At 56.7% G+C, this 18,429-nt stretch overlaps 2 protein-coding genes across 8 annotated transcripts in view; one reads left to right on the forward strand and one right to left on the reverse strand.

Annotated features, from left to right (window-relative positions):
* LOC113939299 (60S ribosomal protein L35a-like) overlaps positions 1-18,429 on the forward strand; it is a 426,207-nt gene that overhangs the window by 103,875 nt on the left and 303,903 nt on the right. The window lies entirely within an intron of this gene.
* EXOC7 (exocyst complex component 7) lies at positions 488-15,756 on the reverse strand. 7 transcript variants are annotated; one of them, XM_027625079.1, is made up of 21 exons: positions 15,624-15,756; positions 15,365-15,430; positions 13,341-13,525; positions 13,048-13,153; positions 11,983-12,205; positions 10,614-10,781; positions 8,042-8,134; positions 7,053-7,121; positions 5,979-6,124; positions 5,547-5,699; positions 5,221-5,319; positions 4,815-4,877; positions 4,496-4,562; positions 3,760-3,798; positions 2,957-3,022; positions 2,543-2,663; positions 2,199-2,294; positions 1,416-1,479; positions 1,150-1,191; positions 907-1,040; positions 488-665 (listed from the first exon to the last, which is right to left on the reverse strand). In XM_027625079.1, the coding sequence occupies exons 1-21, from the start codon at positions 15,681-15,683 to the stop codon at positions 563-565; spliced, it is 2,163 nt and encodes a 720-aa protein (XP_027480880.1). In that variant the 5' UTR covers positions 15,684-15,756; the 3' UTR covers positions 488-562. The 7 variants fall into 7 exon arrangements, with proteins under 7 accessions (XP_027480880.1, XP_027480882.1, XP_027480881.1 ...); XM_027625081.1 differs by lacking the exon at positions 7,053-7,121; XM_027625080.1 differs by lacking the exon at positions 3,760-3,798.

Genomic DNA, 18,429 nt, shown 5'->3' on the forward strand with positions numbered 1-18,429 from the left:
GGAGGGAGAACACCCCCGATTTTCAGGACTGTGGGTGATGGGGAGTACATTCTCCGCACTAAATCCATGCGCGGCTCAATCCCGCTTGCTTTTTCTCCATGGCCTCCGGCTGTACTGTGGCCTGCCCCTCTGGGCCCTGCCCACGTTTCTGGGCTCGAGGGGGCTTTCTCCACCCCCAGCTCTGAACCGGGCCAGAGGTGGGCTGTTTACCCTCCCGCTCTTGTACACATGAGGGAGCTGTGGGCACTGGCCCTTTGTCTTTCTTCTCTGTCCTTTCCTGTCTGGAAGCCGTTACGTGGCCCACGCAGGCGCAGGCTCATGAGACCTAAGGTGGGAAGGAACCCCAGTATTGTGGCAGAGTGCTGGTCTGGGGGAGCTCCAGGAAGAAATGCAAACCAGGACTCGAGGGCTCGGGGACAGGGCTCCGGGCTGGAGAAGGGGTGGACAAAGATCCCTGTCCCAAAGGATGTCAAGCTCACCAGGCCCAGAGGCAAGTTAACACTGATTTATCTGTCCAATAACATGGCTGATCTGGCAGAACCAGGCAGGGACAGCAGCAGGCTCAGGCAGACGTGTCAAAGAGGCGATCGATCATGTCGCCCACCTGTTCCACACGGTACTTGATGTACTTCTCCGGGTTCTTGGTGAAGGGCACGCTGCCATACCTGACCAGGCGCTGAGGTCAGGGGCAGGCTGGCGGCCCCCCAGCCCCACCTCAGCCTAAGGCACCCCTGACAGGGTGCCCCTGAGTCATGTCCCTGTCCGGCCCCAAAGCAGAGCCCAGGGCATGGGCTCTGCCACCCACACCTACACGCCCCTCTGGGTTTTCTTGAAGAAGAACAGAGCAGAGACCCAGCAGGGGAAGTGGGGGGCGCAGGGCTGGGGAGGTGGAGACAGAGCGCTCACCTGTGCAGAAAGGCCCCGTAGGTCTCCCTGACAATGTTTTTCTGAGCTTGGCGAATCTTGTCTCTCTGTTCCATGTCAGGAATAGCCCAGGCCTTCTGGATCTTGCACAGTTCCTCAAGGCCATCATTGAAACCCTGGCCGCCAAAAAAGGTGGAAATAGAAGTGACCCAAAGACAAAGACCCTGGGCCCATGTCCCTGTAACAGCAGCAGGGAGCAGTGGAGGGGAAGGGACCCCAACTCACCTTGAACCGCTCCTTGATCATCTGCCGCTCCTTGTCCCTGAGCTGGGGGTGGTGGGAGAGGGCCGAGAAAGTGTTCCTCAGAGCAGAACTGCCCGGCCGCTGGCTCCTTCCCCAAACACCTGAGCCCAGCCCTTTCTCCTGCTGCCCTGTGGCCGCAGGCAACCTTCGCTCATCCCAGTGGGATGCTTGTCCATTTTCCCCCAGAAACGTGACAAAAAGTATCACATCCGCTAGACACCCCTTCCCAGCCCAGGCCTTCCGCCCACCTTGACTCCTGGTTGGAATACAGGTAGATTCTTCTCAGCGATGTAGTCAGTCACCTTTAACCAGCTGCCAGGTGGGGAGAGAGGCAGAAGGTAGAGGAGGGACTGCTTCCCAGGGGCTGGTTTGTTTTGTTTTTTAAATCTCTTGATCTACTAGGGGAGGGGGAGCTCGGCAATGGATCCGGGTCACAACTAAGCAGAGCACAGCTGAGATTTTTTCCTTGGGAAAAGAAAATGTTCAAGCTGCCGGCTTTTAAAATTAAGAACAGGAAACAGAATTCAATAAGTTGAACAAATACTAGCAGCTACACTTCACATCGATCTCCTGGAGAGTAAACACGGAGAAGCAGATGAGAAAGAGGAAGGGAGCAGAGGACAGACAAAGCAAGAAGGGAGAGCACTCCCAGGAGACACACGCACACAAAGGAGAAACAAGGATAGGAGCAGTGGGAGCATGGCAGAGCGAGGTTCAGCAAGTTCAAGTGCTCTTGCAACCTTGCTCTTCGCTTGGCCTCACGTCCCCACACCTCTGTCAGGCAGCCTTCTGATTCTTCTTCGCCCGCACCCTAGGCACCGCACCCTCTGGAAATGCTGGCCACCTCAGGAAGCAGGTGGTGGTAGGGGCAGGTGGTCCCTCTCCACCCTGTGGGTGTGGTTAAACGGCAAGCAGAGGGCCAGGTCCACGGGGGAGCACTTCCCCATTACTGACCCCACTCTGAAGCTCGGACAAGAAGAGTGAGTGAAGGGTACAGCCTGGGGGTGAGGGGAGGGCGCAGCGGGGCCCACCTGCGCTGGTAGGTCTGGATCTGCTGCTCAATGTGCTCCCGGTAGGAGCGCTCAGCAGTCTTCTGGGTCACGGCCACCAGCTGGATCAGCTCAGACCTGGCGGGGGGCGGGGGGGGGGGGAGCAGAGGAGGACTGAACTGGCTCTCGGGGGCCCAAAGGTTGCTGGTCTCCGCAGCAGCACCCGTGGGGCCTGTCCTACACCGCCCCGGGTCCTGGGACTCCAAGGGGTAAAGCGCTGCTCTCCCCGCCTGGCCAGGCAGAGGGCACAGGCAGCCCCAGAAGGGTGGGCGGGTGGACCGGGGCAGGTGGGAGCCGCGTGCACGCAGACACCTGCAGCCACTCACTTCTCCAAGGCCTTGAGGATGTAGTTGTAGTTGTTGTGCAGGAAGATGGCGCTCAGAGCCGGGTCCTCATACACCTTGGACTTGCTCAGGAGGTTCAGCTGCAGGTTGCCCAGGACCTTACCTGCACAGGGAGGGTGTGGCTACATGCATGGGCAGTCTGACCAAAACGACCCAATCGATGGCCCTCAAACCAACTCCAACCCTTGTCCTTGTCCCTAACTTCAGACTCCACAAGCCTCAGGAGCCCTCTGCCCAGCCCCGCTCAGCCCCTAAACCGGAAGTTAGGTTACAATTCCAAAGGTCGTGGAGGGGGCTCAGGCCTGGACAGAGACTAGCAGGAGGGCACAAAGCCAGGAAGGGAAAAGGCAGGGGAGCTGGGCGCCAGGGGCTGCTGGCCAGCTAGACAGCACTCACAGATATACGTGCTCAGCAGGCGCTTGCTGAACTCGGAGCTGTAGCTGGTGGCAGAAGAGCTGGTCTCTGGGAGGAGAGAAGGCCTGTTACTGCAGCCGTGGCAGCGGCCAGGACCCTCTCCGGCCTCCCCTCAGCCCCGGGAGCAGCTCTGGAAACCCTGGGAGGGGCCCCTGAGCCCTCCTCAGGCAGACTGGATGCCGAGGCGCTCAGGGCAGGGGGTGGGGGCTGCTAGGCTCCTTGCCTGCTGCAGGGAGCACTCCCTCAGCCTCTTCCCGGAACCCAGGGCAAGCCCCTCTATGGTGATGGGTGGCAAGGTTAATGAGCTGGCCTGTGATCGGCAGGAAGGCTGGTGGGACAGGAGTGGGGCGCCCCCTGCCCCCCAGCCCCGACTCATGCTGGGTGCTGTCTACTACGACGCCTACTTATCCCATTTGTGAACAGCAGGGTCTTAGAGTAGGCTCCCCACGGCCTCTCCCCCTTCTCCCCTACTTCCCACAACCTCCTCTACCGGGCTCCCCTGAACAAGCAGGTGGCCAGGCGGCAGCGGTGTATGGGGAGGGAGGCGGTGGGCAGGTGCTGGGCTAGCCTGGAGGGTGCACTCAGGTGCCGCGTGGATAAGCTCAGGGACAGAAAGTGGCCCTACAGGGAGCTGAGAGAGTTGGGAGTGCCCCGAAGACCCATGTCCCCCCTGACCCCCGCTCCCCAGTAGGTCCTGAGTCTGTCCAGATGCCTCCGTCCCCAAGGAACCTCACCCATGGGGTTTCAGAGGGGGTAGGATGGGGCTGCAGAGCCCTGCTGCTTACCTCGGGGGTCTAAAGGAATATTGTATGTGTCCCCAAGAACTACGGAGTGAAAGGCAGTGCACTCAGAGGGGAAGAGGGAGACAAAGAAGGGAGAAAGACGCAAAGTGCAAACACAGGTTAGAAACCGTGTCCCCCGAGTCAAGCAGACCCCTCCCCGTGACAGCCAGAACACAGACAGCAGGACACACCCTGGCTGGACCCCTGAAGGTGAGGGAGCATGCAGCCAAGTAGGGATCTGGAGAACTGCAGGCCAGAGGCTGCTCCTGGCTCCCTCGCCCCCAAAATGGAGGAAGGGGAGGGCCCGGGGGCCCCAACAAGTTGGGTCGGGCCTCGGTGCTCAGAAATGCCAACCTCCTTCCATGCCAACCTCCCCAGCTCCAGTGCCAGGGCAGCGGTCAGTGGGAAGACACCAGGCTGGCCCTGAGACGCCAGCCCACGGAGCAGTCAGCTGTGTGAGACTAATCAGGAGGACAGGCGAACACAAGAGCAGGTGGAGAAATGCGGAAGGAGGGGCGAGGCAGGCAGGGCATCTTCGAACCAGGGAGTGCCACTCCCCAGAGCGAGGACGGTGGAAGGAGCAAGAAGGGAGGGAGGTCGGGTCAGGAAAGGCACAGTCAAACCCCACTCCACAGGGCCAGGGGAGATCTCTCCCAGAGGTGGCCAGTCGCCCCGTGTCTCCAGACAAGAGGGAGGGGTGGGGGACGGGTAGGGGGCCCCACTGGGAGGTGCCAAGTACCTTGGGAGGCCAGCATGGCCCCTGCTGTCTCCTGGAAGTCCAGGAGCTGCTGGAGGAAAAGGATGGCCTGTGTGGGGAGAAAACAGGTCCAGGAAGGTCAAGGGCAGGACCTCAAGGTCACATCTCCTCCCAAACGCACCCTCTTGGACCATTCCAGGCAAGTGCAGGGCCAGGGGTCTGCCCTGTGAAAAGGGTGGTTATAAGCTTCCTGCCCTACTGGAGACACGAAGTACTTTGCCATCCATCCTGCCACCAGCGTGCCGGCTCGGGGCCAGGCCAGGCCCTCTTCCCTCCCCAGGTGACCTTGGGCAGCACCTACGTTGCTTGTGAGCTCATGCACGGTGCCATCCTTGGGCATGTTGTATTCCTTGTCCGGATCATTCTGTGGAAAGAACAGCCCAGTTTCCCGAACCTGCCACCAAAGCCTTGGGCCCCACCCCGGGCCCCGGGCGGTCTGCTCTTGGTGCCACCTCCTGGCAGACAGGGGTCAGGGCGCCCCTCAGGCACGCAGGCCAGTGAGACAGGACAGGAAAAATGGGGCAGGAGGGTCACCCCTTGGGGGCTCAGGAGCCCCCTGGGAAAGAAAGGGAGGCAAGTGGGTACTGACAGGAGACTAGCAGCCCCTCTTGGCGGCCTGCCCTCTGCAGGAGCTCCCGACGCAGGTCCCTGGTGGTCCTGCCCACGGCTCCTAGGGCCGCAGGTGGCCCCGGAGAGAGGGAGAGCACCTTGATGTTGTCGGCAAAGTCCTCCAGGGCCTTGGCTCCAACGGTCTCCATGGAGGTGATGAGGCCGGGCAGCTTGTTCTTGGTGCTGGCAGCCGTCCCCTGAGGAAGCACACAGCTGCAGAGCAGACCCGGCTCCCTACCGGCCGCTCCCCTGCCCCTCACTGCCTCCCCTCCTGTTCCATCACCCCAGGAGGGGGTCCCCTCGCCCAGGGCCCTGCAGAAGCTGCTTCCATCCAGCTTCGGAGCAGAGGTGTGAGGGCGGAAAAGCCAGGCCAGGCAGCACGGTCCCCCCCTCCATGTCCCCAAGGGCCTTCCCGCCCACATACCTGGAGCACCTGGTCAAACTCAGGCTTGGTCTGCTTGAGGTGCCGCAGGATGGGGAAGACGGTGAGCACGGCAGAGAAGTCGTGCCTAATGATGGCCTTCCGGGCAGCAGACACGATGTTCTCCCCTTCGAGCATCAGCCCGTCCAGCGCATCCTGAGAGAACAGACCAAGGACGCGGCTCACAGAGAGGGCAGAGCGGTGAGACCTGCCTCCCAGGGACGGTCAGGGCCGCTGGAGGGGCTGGGGGAAGGCAGCATGCCCCAGCGGGGGACGGCAACCGCCCCCCACACACACATACACGGTGGAGATGGTGGGCGGCTACAGTTGAAGGCTACAGGCCAACAGGTCTGGCCCAAACTCCAGCTTCTGCAGCCACAGCTTTTGCAGGGGCATCTGGTTGGGGCTCAGGAGCAGGGTGGGGTGGGGCAGGACCTGGATCAGGGAGTCAAAGGTCTTTTTCTGATGGTGCTCAGGGATGACGTCCATCAGCAGCTGGTACTCGCTCTGGGCCAGCCTGACGAAGGCACTGATGCAGTGAATGTAGGCGTCGGTCTCCACGTCCAGTGTGTCATCTCTCCCTGGGGGGACAGCGGTGCCCCTGAGCTGCTGGTCTGCGGACAGCCGCTCTCCCTGCTGGGGGGGCATGGGTCTCCCCAGCTCCTGGCCTGTAGCCCAGGCGTACTGTTCCGGCAGAAAGCTGAGAGCATTCCAGCAGACCTGACTGCTTCGAAGAGAAAAAACAGGGCTGAATCCAGCCTTTGTCCTGGCTTCATTTTCGGCTCTGCCAGACAGTGATTATGTCCCAGAGCATCAGGTACTAGAGGTGGTGGGGAGACAGATGAAGTGATAAAGAGGGAAGAGCCCTAAATCGGCTTCCTGGCTATGGGGCACCTGTCCCCAGGACTGAGGAGTCTGAACTGTACTAGAAAGGGGGCAGCCACGGGTGGGTGCCCACCTCAAAGAGGCAGGCACCGTGGTCACCCATCTGAGAAAATGCCAGGCCACTGAAGGCAGTTCTCAGCCCTGCCAGACGTGGAATGTCTAAGAAGGCAGTGGGCTATGGCCTAGGAGGCTAGCTGGCATGGGGTCAAACTTTGAGAAGGGGCGATGAGTCCCAGAAAGGGAGGGCTTCTGCTGGTCAGCTGCCCCAGGAGAGCCGGGTCCCACTAGCGGAGGCTGGGGCAGCGGGTGCCCACAGGCAACCTGGTCCCACAAGCAAAGGAACGGGCTCCGAGTCAGAGCTTTGGAGCTGTTGTTGGAGTCAGATGTCAGCGCTCCCTGCCCTCCAGGGAGCCACCTTCCAAGTAGCGGCAGCTTCTCCCCTTGGCCCAGGCCCCGAGAGCCAGGCATACACTCCCATCTGGAGAGAGGCAAGGAGACCTAGTGCCCAAAAGAGAGACTTCAGAGAGAGAGGCAAACAGGCCTGGCTCATCCTCAGAGCAGAGCCCTCCAGGGACCGCGGCCAAGGCAGCGGCGGCTGCCCTCGGGCTGGGCTGCGGTACTCACCAGCCAGCGGCCCGTGCTTGTCGTTCAGGGCCTCGGACAGGTGCTTAACTCGGAAATCATGCTCGTGACCTAGCGAGACGTCGGCCATACAGACACAAGCAGCGTTTACCCAGGGGCCGGGCGGGCTGCCCCCTCGGGGACAGGGAAGAAGCCCTCGATCTCCAGGAGGGGATGTGAGATGGGGGGGGGGGGGCGGCAGCAGGGGAAAGGGCACTGGAGAGGGCTCTGAGCCCCTCCTCTGCCACGGACCACCTTGGGAACAGCCATTTCAAGCCTGACTTGCAGTGCCCCAGACCGTCCTTGAGAGCTGGTTCTCCAAGCCCGAGGCCAAGAGAAAGCCTGCGGGACGAGGAAGGCTCTGGAGAGCTTCTGGCAGCTGAGGAGGGTCTGATGCTCGGCCCCAGGGGGTTTACCCACCTCACCATGTTTGGGGAGACTCGCAGTTAGAGAAATGTCACTGCTGAGTGAACGAGACAGCCTCCTTTGGTTCCCCAGGGTTATTCTTTGGAAGGAAGGTCAGGTCCACCAGGGCAGGGCTGTCCTTCCTCGGACAGGAGGCAAGGAGGGACATGGCCTACAGGCTGCCCATCCCCCTCGTGGCACACACTCCCCTTTCTAAAGCTGGGGAAGGTGGGGGTGGCCCAGAGGCCTAGGCCAGCTTGGTCCTGCCACTACTGGTCGGAGCGTGAAAGGGCTGCCCATAACGAAGAACTTTCTCTGAGTTCAAATAGGAGACAAGGACAGAGACAGGGAGGGAGTAGGAAGCCTCAGGGAGGGCAGAGCTGCCGAAGGCCAGACAGGACCAGGCCGGGGCCACAGCACCTGCCCTGCGCCAGCTGGAGTGAGCGGCACCAGGCACCTTCTGTCCCCACCCCTGCCCCCTCCCAGGGACTCTCCCGCGGCCCTCCTGGGGGCTTGGAGGCTCTGCCCTGCCACGAGAGTGGACACATGGTGGCGGAGGAGGGAACAGAAGAACACAGGGTGATTACCTTCCAGAGGAATGAGGTTAGAGCCCCCCTTTTTCCCATCTAGACCATGCTGGGAATACTGTTTCAGAAGGTTCTGAGCCTTACGGATCGTCCCTGTCACCAGAGCCACACAGAGAGGAGACAAGAAGACCTAGGAAATGAGTGAGAGAAAACAGCAGCAGGCCTCCACCTGCCCCCCTCCCCGAGCCCCATACCCAGCCCCCCAACAGTGAGCATGCCCACATGCCATCTCTCCAGTAGGCCCCTTCCAGGACCCCCCAGAGGCACTACAGATGGGCAGGAAGGAATGGGCACGGGGCGTGCCCCACACGGGGCTCCCGATTCTGCTCCTGACCCTCATGGTTCTGGATTTGAGTTCTCTTTAGGAAATGCAGTGGGTGAAGGAGACGAGATGGGCAAAGAGCCATCAGGAGAAGCCAAAAATAAAAAACACTACTGAGTAGCATTTAAGTCGGAAGAGACCAGGCTCAGGATGGAGGAGCTGGCGACGAAGCTCTCACACCCAGAGGACACAGCCAGGTTGGCGGAGTCTGGGGACCCCTGAGGCCGAGAGGCCCATGGCCCGGCCCGAAACACTAGGAGGCCGAGTTCCCAGGCATGCTCAGTGCTGGGACATGGACACACGGAGGTCGACGGAAAGCAGAGCCCGGCAGTTGGTGAGACAGGTCTGAGCTTCCTGGGAGAGCGGTGCCCAAGACAGAAGGCTTGGAGACCCTGAGGCAACCTGGCCCTGTGCACCAAAGTCACCTGAACCCCCAAAGCAATCGGAGAAAACTCAGAAGCTTGGCTGGGGGTTAATGGAAGCCACCACACAGAGCTGGAGGCAGGACCGGACACGGGGCGGGGAGGGGGGGGGACATGCTCGAGGCATGGAGGAAAAAAACAACAGTTAGTATCAAAAGTGAAATCAACAAAAACAAAACCGCAGTGCCTACAGCGTCCGGAGTCAGCCACCTCTGTGGGAATGAGACACCTCAGGGCAGAAAATGCGGGATATAAAATAGACAAGAACAGCTGCCTTGTTAATAAGATGCACTAGGAGCGGGAAAGAGGCCCCCACACATAACTCTGGTCCATCTTCCCTGGAGACTCCTGCGTCCCCCACCCCCAGCCATGTCTCTGAACACAGTGAGGCTGCCTGAGTTCTGGCAGGCCCCCCAAAAAGCTGGGGGAGAAAGGACAAGGTCTGGAGTGGCTCCTTTCTTTCTGTTTGGACCATGTGACAATCAGCTACTAATGACCAAGTTCACGGCCCCGGCTCAGCATCTGTCTCCCTGTGTTCTCCCCATTCAGTGAGCGGTCCTGCTAATGAGCAAATCAGATTCCTGCCCCACAGCCAACCCGCAGCAGATGGGCCTGCACACAGGCCTTGAGGAGCCTCGCCAGCATGCTGGCATGGACGAAGACCAAGGACACTGATCGGGCAGCCGCCAAGCCCATCAGGTGCCCAGTGACCACAGAGATGCCGAGATTGGTATTAAATTACTGACCAACTGAGGCCTCCCTGCTCCTCTCCTCCAAGCCAGGAGCGGATGTCCCAGGGGCCTGGCTCCCTAGTTTTCCACATCAGTCCCAACCCCCGGATTGCTGACAATCTTGAAACTCTGCAGCAACCACAGGGATCCTCGCAGCCCGAGTCTTCCTCTGGGGTCCGTAAGCCAAGGACAGACTAGGCCCGCTGTGAGCCCCACCACGGCCAGCCAACACTCTGGGGGCGGTGCAGACCAGGTCTGGCCCGCCCCCGCCCACCCCCCACTCCGTGGGCCTGTCAGAGAGGAGATGGAGAAGAGAGCCCAGACCAGCCAAGGCAGGCAGCCTCACAGCCTCACAGAGGGAGACAGCCCCTGCCCAAAGCACAGAGGCACAGGGATGGACCGACCGAGTGCTGGCAGCTGCGGCCCAGCAGGCTGGCTCAGCACAGTCACTATTAGGAGCAGGTTTTTAGGTGACGGCCAGGAGATCTGCACTGGAGGTGAGGAGCCATACACCTCCTGCTGGGGCCACCAGTCCCCTGCTCGCTTGGGCCACTGAGGGCAGCCTCTACGCTGCCCTTTCTCCAAACCCCAATTAAAGGCCTGAGCAGGAGCAGGTGCTCTCTGAGGGGCAGGGGCGAAAAACACTCTACACATAGCCTGCTGTCACGAGGGGAGGGTCCCACAGGCCACACCGGGCATGTCCCTGCAGCCACAGCTCGGCAGTGTGGGCTAAGGTGGAAGCAGCCCCTGGCTCTTGAGCTTTCTCTCCCCGGTGCTGCTCCCGGTGGCCCCTTGCCCTGCAACATCCTAGCCTCTCCTTCAGCTGAGGACAGCATCTCTCGGCAGCTCGAGACAGCCAGGCTTGCCAGGCTGCGGCTGACACACAAGGACATTTCACCCGGAGCATGGAGCTTCAGTAGATGGGGACTTGCTAGGTGGGGAGACACCTGCTTTCTGCCCTCTGTACCCACAGTCAGGGGCCACCGGGAGGATAAGCTCTGAAGGGGCTGATGCTGCTAACCCCAGGGCGGCCAAAGGCCAAGCAGGTCCCACACAGCCTTCTGGGTGGGGCTTAATGGGCCGGGGTCAGGGCTCACCTGGCCTCTTGATGGGCTTCTTGGTGGGCGTGTCTTTCCTCTTGTTAGGGATAGCAGGCGAGTAGGGAACCCCAGAGGAAGAACTGCTCTTCCGGAAATGTTCCTTCAGGCCCTTGATGGAGCGGTCTAGCTGGCTGGAGCGAATCTGGTAGTAGACATTCATGAAATCTGAGGAGAGAGGGGGTGACAGATCTGTGGCAGCTGGGGACCCTGCCTCTCTTTCCCCCTCTAGATGCAGTGGGCAGGGCAGTAGTAGGGCCTCCTATTTCAGTTTGCTAACTCGTTCCTAGCATCTGCTATGGCTCCCAGCCACCCACATGGCCTGGTCCCAATTTAAGCCATCTTAAAAGAGCAAATATCCCCCAAAAGAACTGCTAATTAAGTTTTGAAGGTAAAATTCTTTTAGATAAAAAAATATAAAATTAGGAAGCACCTGGGTGGCTCAGTTGGTTGAGCGTCCAATTCTTGGTTTCAGCTCAGGTCATGATCTCATGGGTTGTGAGATCGAGCCCCACGTCAGGTTCCACGCTCAACAGGGAATCTGCTTAAGACTCTCCCTCTGCCCCTCCCCACCGCGTGCACACCCTCTCTCTCAAATGAATAAAGAACATCTTTTTAGAAATAACTAACTAAATAAAATTAACATCGAGATTCACCTGGCAAGGGGTCAAAGGATGCGAGCAATTTATAGGAGGCAAAGAGACCACAAATGTCAGTGAATGAAAACCACGCTATATCTTTAGCCATTCATGATATGCAAATTTTTTAAAAAAGGACCATGACAGCCCTGGCTAAGATAAATAAAAGTAATGAAGATAAAAGAGCCATGGGACCGTTGATGGCTCTTTGGACCCCACCTACCTGGAGATGAGATTCCAATGGCAGAAAGGTACAAATCTGTTTGGACACTTCTACCTGATAGCTGCATCTCTGAGAAAACACCCAAAGAACTCCCTATATGAGGAAAGCAACCCACACAAGTATGCTCACTGCAGCACTTTCTATCAATACTGGAAAACTGGAGACTCCAAAAATGCAAATGGGCAAGGAAACACTACATTTCAGCAGTTCCCAACCAAGGTGTTGCAAGGAGCCCCAGTGTAAAAAATGGGCTGAAGCACAGGGGTATGGAGGCTGTCCACTGGCCTCTCTTTTATCCCTAAAAATCTGCTGAGCCCAAGGCCCCCTAAAGTGCAGCTTAGGAGCCGTGGATGTGTTCACACAGTCACATAAGCTATAGATTTATTGCTTGTGTATCATTTCCTATTAAACTTCTTTTTATGGAAAAAAAAAAAAAACTGCCGGATTAAAGGAATAAAGCGGGGAGAAGACCCCACTCCATCTGGCCCTGCCACCTGGGTCCTCTCACCTTGGTTGCGGCCGTATTCCACCAGCCAGCGGGAGATGCGGATCACGTCCTGGAGCACTCCCTCGGGCAGGTGCTCCAGCGGCACCTCCTCCTGGACCTCCAGCTCATCCTCACCACTGATCAGATCCAGAATGAGCACAGGGGACACGACCTTGCTGTGCCTGGTCATCAGGCTGCGGAACTCGGACTCCAGCGACTCCTTTCCGCGCTCGAACAGCAGCTTCTACGGGGACAACAGGAGGAAGGAAGGGGGAGGGTTCGGCTGCTTCAGCATCCAGCCAGTCCCTCCTCTGCCTTCACTTCCTTTAACCCGGAGAAAAAACACCAGGAAGCCCTCTCTGCTTATGTCTTTGCCTCACGTTCCCTCAAATTCTATGTTCACAGGTGAAACTCAAAGTTTTACAAGACACAGGTGCTTCACAAATATTGGCCGATGATTTTCCCAATGGGCCATCACTCTGTCTTCTTGTTAGAAAAGGGTTTGCGAGAGAAAAAAAAGTAGATAAATAGAACTATGTCAAATGAAAAACTTTTGTCCTACAAATGACACCATCAAAACAGCGAAAGGACAACCCGCAGGATGAAAGAGAACATTTGCAAATTATATACCCAATAAGAAACAGATAGCCAGCACACACAAGAGAACAGAAAACATCCGTCCAAACCAAAAGTACACATGAGGGCTCATAGCAACATTATTTGTAACTGCCAAAATGTGGAGCATCCATCAAGTGGCGAACGTGGTCCATCCACACAATTCAACGTTCCTCAGCCATACCATGAATGAAGAACTGACACACACCACCACGTGCCCGAACCTTCAAAACATTACATGAAGTAGAAGAAGGCAGACACAAAAGGTCACATATTATACGATTCCATTCATATGAGAAGCCCGGACTAGACAAATCGGGAGAAACAGAGTATAGACAAGTGACTGGCAGGAGCTGCGTGACTGGGGAGAGGAGCGGAGGGGAGTGGCTGTCAACGGTCCAGTGTCCCTCATGAGACCAAGGCAGGGACTGGTGTCTCCAAGCCTCCCACAGTAGCCCACTGGCCCCTCACCACTTTGTTGAGCTCTGGGCTGTCTGGGCTATTGTCCTGGAAGTACTCCACGGCCTTCTGAATCTTGGCCATGCTCCCCAGGTACTCCTCCAGCCTGCCTGTGGGGCTGTGAAGGAAAAGAGCTGCATCAGCCTGGGCAGATGGAAGAGAAAGGACCAAGAGAATGGTATTTGGAAGAGAACAGAATTAATACAGGGGACTCCGGGCTCAAATATATTCAAACCCTCTCTTCTAAAGCTTAGTGTTGCTGGCCCAAGAGGTGTTAGCAATGTGAGCCTCTGGCCCTAGCTCACCCCTCCCTGATGATTTTCTCAGTGTCACTGGCCACATGGTAGTAGCTGATGACATGGTCCAGGCAGGAGAGAGTCTTCTCAACATTCTCCTGCAGTCGCTGCAGGTTCTCTGTCTGCTTGTGCACAGGGATGATGGAGTTCTCCAGCTTCATAAGGCGGCTCTCAAAGGATGACAGGATAGACACCTGTGGGGGACAGCCCAGTCTCAGGACTCAGTCTTGTGCCAGGACTGCTTCTACCCACCCACCAGGTCTTTGGCATTTGCTGTCTTTCCTCTGGTTTTCTTTCTTTTATAAAAAAAAAAAAAAGATTTTATTTATTTATCTTGACAGAGAGAGAGAGAGAGCATAAGCAGGGGGAGTGGGAGAGGGAGAAGCAGGCTCCCTGCTGAGCAGGGAGCCCGATGCAGGACTCGATCCCAGGACCCTGGGATCATGACCTGAGCTGAAGGCAGATGCTTCACTGACTGAGACACCCAGGTGCCCCTGCTCTGATTTTCTAGATAACAAAGTCCATGAGGGAAGGGATAGGGTGTACGTGTACACCCACCATGTGCACAGCACACAGGAGGTGGTCCAAATAAACTGGATGAGGTTTGCCTTGCAGGAGGCAAACCATGCATCAAATGAACTCCTTCTAAGATAATCACCCCAGGAGGGACTCCCGTCCACCCTCTGAAGCCAAATCTCAATTTCACTTCTCTCTGAAGCTTTCCTAGACTGAACAGGAAGTAGTTTCATACAGAGTAGCCTCAAATGCATTGCTAGTACCTTCAAAACCCTCTCTCTCTGAGGGTGAATCTCTATTTATTTTTTTTTTAATTTTTTATTGTTATGTTAATCACCATATATTACATCATTAGTTTTTGGTGCAGTGTTCCATGATTCATTGTTTGTGCATAACACCCAGTGCTCCATGCAGTACGTATCCTCTTTAATACCCATCACCAGGCTAACCCATCCCCCTACCCCCCTCCCCTCTAGAACCCTCAGTTTGTTTTTCAGAGTCCATCATCTCTCATGGTTCGTCTCCCCCTCTGACATACTCCCCTTTTCTTCCTCTCCTGTTATCTTCTTCTTGGTGAATCTCTATTTAATAATTTAATAAGGACGAGGACTTTATGATTGTGTTCCTAAACACATACCCAAAGTTTGTATCTACTCAATATGAGCTTTTCCAGTCTCCTCTAGAAATAAGGCAGGAAACTCCTATTTGCTGAGCACCTGTTGTAGACCAGCTACTATGCAAGATGCATTCCCATACATTGTCTCCTATGACCTTCACAGCCACGCTGGGAGGTTGGCATTGCCTCTTTTAGTAGATGAGTTGACTGAAGCTCAGTGTTACCTGTCAGGAGCCACATAGAAATAAGTGGAGAGGGTGCCTGGGTGGCTCAGTCAGTTGGGTGTCTGCCTTTGGCTCAGGCCATGATCCTGGAGTCCCTGGATCGAGTCCCGAATCGGGCTCCCTGCTCAGCAGGCAGCTTGCTTCTCCCTCTGCCCTTCACCCCGCTCTCTCTGACTCTCGTTCTCTCAAATAAATAAATAAAATCTTAAACAAAGAAAAAGAAGAAGAAGTGGAGGGGCGAGAACTAGATCCCAGCTCTGATTTCAAAGCTCCTTCTACCCCTAAAGCCCTCTGAGGTGAAGGCTGAGTTTTCTCTGCCCTCAGTAATCTCAAAATCTCAGGCCACCCTTGCCCTCTGATCATCACCTGAATTGAGGATGACACACGACCACTACCCAGCTCACATAAATCAGTCTCGCTATATGTTTGCGGAAGGAGAGAACGAAGAATGGAGAGCTTGGAGAGAAAGCTGAAAGTCTGCGCCAGCAGGGGCTGCGGCATCGTCAGTGAAGGAGCAGAAAACGGGGGAGCTAGATAAGAGACACCCCACACTGCTGCTAGAGAAACCCACACATTACCACCATCATGACCCAGGCTCGAACTCCTGGCTTTATGTAAAAAGGGCTCTCCTCCAGTCTGGGGGCCTGTCTGCCCCTCCCACCTGAGGGGTTACTCACCATGTTTTTGGTGAGCTGGTCGCTCTTCTCCAGGCTGTCTCGGATGAAGGACAGCGTCTCCTCCTCCTGGGGGAAGCGGAGCGGAGCACATCACAAGAAGCTGGAGGCTAACGAACATCGCGTCCCAGCCCCACGGCCTCGCCCCCAACCCTATCTCCTCGCAGGGACTGCTCCCTCCCAGCCCTGCCTCCTCCCTGAGGAGGTGCCCCGGCCCGGATCTCGGCCCCTTCCCTCACCTGCTCCCCATCCCCAGCCTCACCTGCTTCAGCTTGTCCTCGATCTCCCGCCGCCGGGCGGACGCCTCCTGCGGAGGAATCATCGCCTCGGCCCAGCGGCTCCCACTGCCGGGTGGCTAGTCTCTGCGTGACCCCTCGACTCCCGTCTCTGCCACACCCACTTCCGCCCTTGGCCCCGCCCCCGCGGCGCGCTAGTGGTGCCATAGTGGGAATGGCAAGCGGAACTGAGTAACAGGCCTGGGAAGGTGGCCATCTTGGGTGTGGCAAGTGCGGGGTTCTCTGCCTTGTCAGAGAAGGTTCACAGGCCGCGTTGTTGTATCGCTCCGCTGACCGGACGCTCTTGGAGTTCACTTGCGGTCTTCGTGTGAAGGCCGACCGTTCTGACAGAGGCCGCTGGGGAAGGCCACAAGTTGGTTTCCCTAGTTCGCATTTTATGTCCAGGCACGGATGTCGCCTTCCCCTGCAGACCACAGCACAGAGCATGTCACACAGTAGGCCCGGAACGTGTGGCCATTTGATGAACCAGGGGCTTGTGGAGTCGCTCCTTCCTTCGGCCCTGCATTACGCAAAAGTATGGAGCGGGCCTTGTGTGCAAGCCCCGAACTGGGGGGGGGGGGGGGGGAGGTGCTGGGGACAGAGTGGTCGCCCATGGCCCCGGTGGCATCTGTAACCATAAACCTGCCTTGTGTGGAGCCCAGCCAAATTCCCGGGGCTGGCGGAGTCCTCGGAGCATCCATCCCCGGGGGGCGGGGGGCTTGGAGCGTGCTGTCCAAGCCTCACCCTAGAGCGTCTCTTTTGCAGAGAGCTCTGTGGTTTTATTTGTTGGGGGTGAGAACTTGGCTGCTGGTGAAAGTGTCTTCTGCTGGGAGCTCACCTCGTCTGGAAAAGGTGCAAGGGGAAGGCTGAAAGATGTCAAACCTGTCTGAGGGATTGGGCCCAGCCCCTTAACTGTTTCTCATAGAGGCTTTGGGGCAATCAGAAAGGCTTGGAGGGCCGGCAGGGCCCCTTCTCCAGAGTTCCAAAACATTCTAACTCCTCTGCCCCGAGCCTCCAGTGCGGACACTCCTGGATCAAGGTTCCTGCGGGGCTGGGTGTTCAGCTTTCACCACAAGACTCAGCTCCTGCAAAACCTAATGTCACTCCTTCTCCATCCCTTCCCTGCCCACCCTGCCTCTGGCCCGCGTCCTTGGGGAGGTAAATAGCTGTGTGGCTTTGCTCAGTTCTTTGTGGATCCAGCATCCAGGCAGAAAGGGATAGACAACAAGGCGTGTGCTGGTGGGTGAGAATATTTTGGGATACCAAGTCCTTGTGTTCCCAAGGCCCCCCAGGACCCACCACATCCAAGAGGAGGAAGAAATGGGACTGGGGCCTGGAGCTTGGAGAGAGATTGGGGAGCTCTTCTGCTGGGGCATGAGGACAATTTCAGATCCGGAGGGCAGTCAGGAAAGTGGGATTGAAGGAAATCTCCAAGCGCAGCCCTGTTGGAGATGGCGGAGATAAAAAGGCAGAGGCATTGTGGGAGGGCACCTGGGATGATTGCCCTGAGGCAGTCCTTGTGCTGTCCTGAGAACTAAGTGAAGGGGAAAGTTCAGTGCCACAGTACAGAACGAGGGCCTGGAGCACCATGGTGGAAAGGACTCTGGACTCGGTAGAGCAGCCCCGAGAGCCCCCTTCAGCACCTGCCTCTGTGAACAGCACCTAGCCCAGGGGAGATGCTCAAGAAAAAAACAGCGATATCGTCTTGTTCTCTAAGTCTTAGGATCCCTATGCTCATGAACAAATACTTTGAACTTGGCACAGTATCACTGCATTTTTGCAAATAAACTACATTATCTGTGTGCTTTTTTGTGTTCCCTCAAACCTCCTTCACTAAGTGTAATTTGGTAGCCAGCTATCCTGTATGGAGAGCCTGCTGTTTGTCCATCTCTGTTACAAACACCATCCTTACTCGTCATCTCGTCTAATCCTCACAATAAACGTATAAGTCAGGCACAGCTGTTGTCTCCCTTCTGCAGATGAAGAAGCTCAGGCTCAGGGAGGTCAGGTGCACTAAGTCAACACAGCTGGCCGGGAGAGGATACACGGGAGGCCGCCCCCACCTACCCATGCTGGGTGGTTCAGGGGTGTTGTTTGTTGCTATGCAAAACCACCAATCTGATTTTCAAGAAAATCCGCTGTAAAAAGCAGGTTATATTGATGACAACCATATCTAGTAAAACGTAAACTTTCAGAAAGGAAGTTTAAAGTATTCTCCTGTCTCTCAAATAAATAAAATCTTTTTTTAAAAGATTTTATTTACTTATTTATTTGACAGAGACCCAGCGAGAGCGGGAACACAAGCAGGGGGAGTGGGAGAGGGAGAAGCAGGCTTCCCGTGGAGCTGGGAGCCTGACACGGGGCTTGATCCCAGGACCCCGGGATCATGACCTGAGCCGAAGGTAGACGCTTAACAACTGAGCCAACCAGGCACCCCGGTAAATAAAATATTTTCTTAAAATGGGGCACCTGGGTAGCTCAACCGGTTAAGCGTCTGCCTTCAGCTCAGGTCATGATCTCAGGGTCCCGGGATCGAGCCCCACGTCGGGCTCCCTGCTCACCAGGGAGTCTGCTTCTCCCTCTCCCTCTCTGCTCTCTCGCTCTCTCAAATAAATAAATAAAATCTTTTTAAAAAGTAAATTATTCTCAACCCAATGTCAGGCATGTGTTACAAGTAGACACTGATTCAGGAAAAGCTGTTGTTCCCCAACTATACTCAGCACAAGCTGCTTTAGCAAAGAGAGCAAGTGGTATTTCAGTTACAGCCTCAGAAGCCTTGCTTTTCATTCGGAA

This window comes from Zalophus californianus, chromosome 16 (assembly GCF_009762305.2).
Source record: "Zalophus californianus isolate mZalCal1 chromosome 16, mZalCal1.pri.v2, whole genome shotgun sequence".
NCBI classification, from domain to species: Eukaryota; Metazoa; Chordata; class Mammalia; order Carnivora; family Otariidae; genus Zalophus; species Zalophus californianus.

Excerpts from the sequence above, each read along its gene's own strand:
- EXOC7 (XM_027625079.1), bottom strand. The coding sequence starts at position 15,683 with ATGATTCCTCCGCAGGAGGCGTCCGCCCGGCGGCGGGAGATCGAGGAC. Across the intron at positions 10,782-11,982 it reads GGAATACGGCCGCAACCAAG|ATTTCATGAATGTCTACTAC; the intron begins GTGAGAGGACCC and ends CTCTCTCCTCAG. Across the intron at positions 6,125-7,052 it reads CAAGCACGGGCCGCTGGCTG|GGAGAGATGACACACTGGAC; the intron begins GTGAGTACCGCA and ends CTGTCCCCCCAG.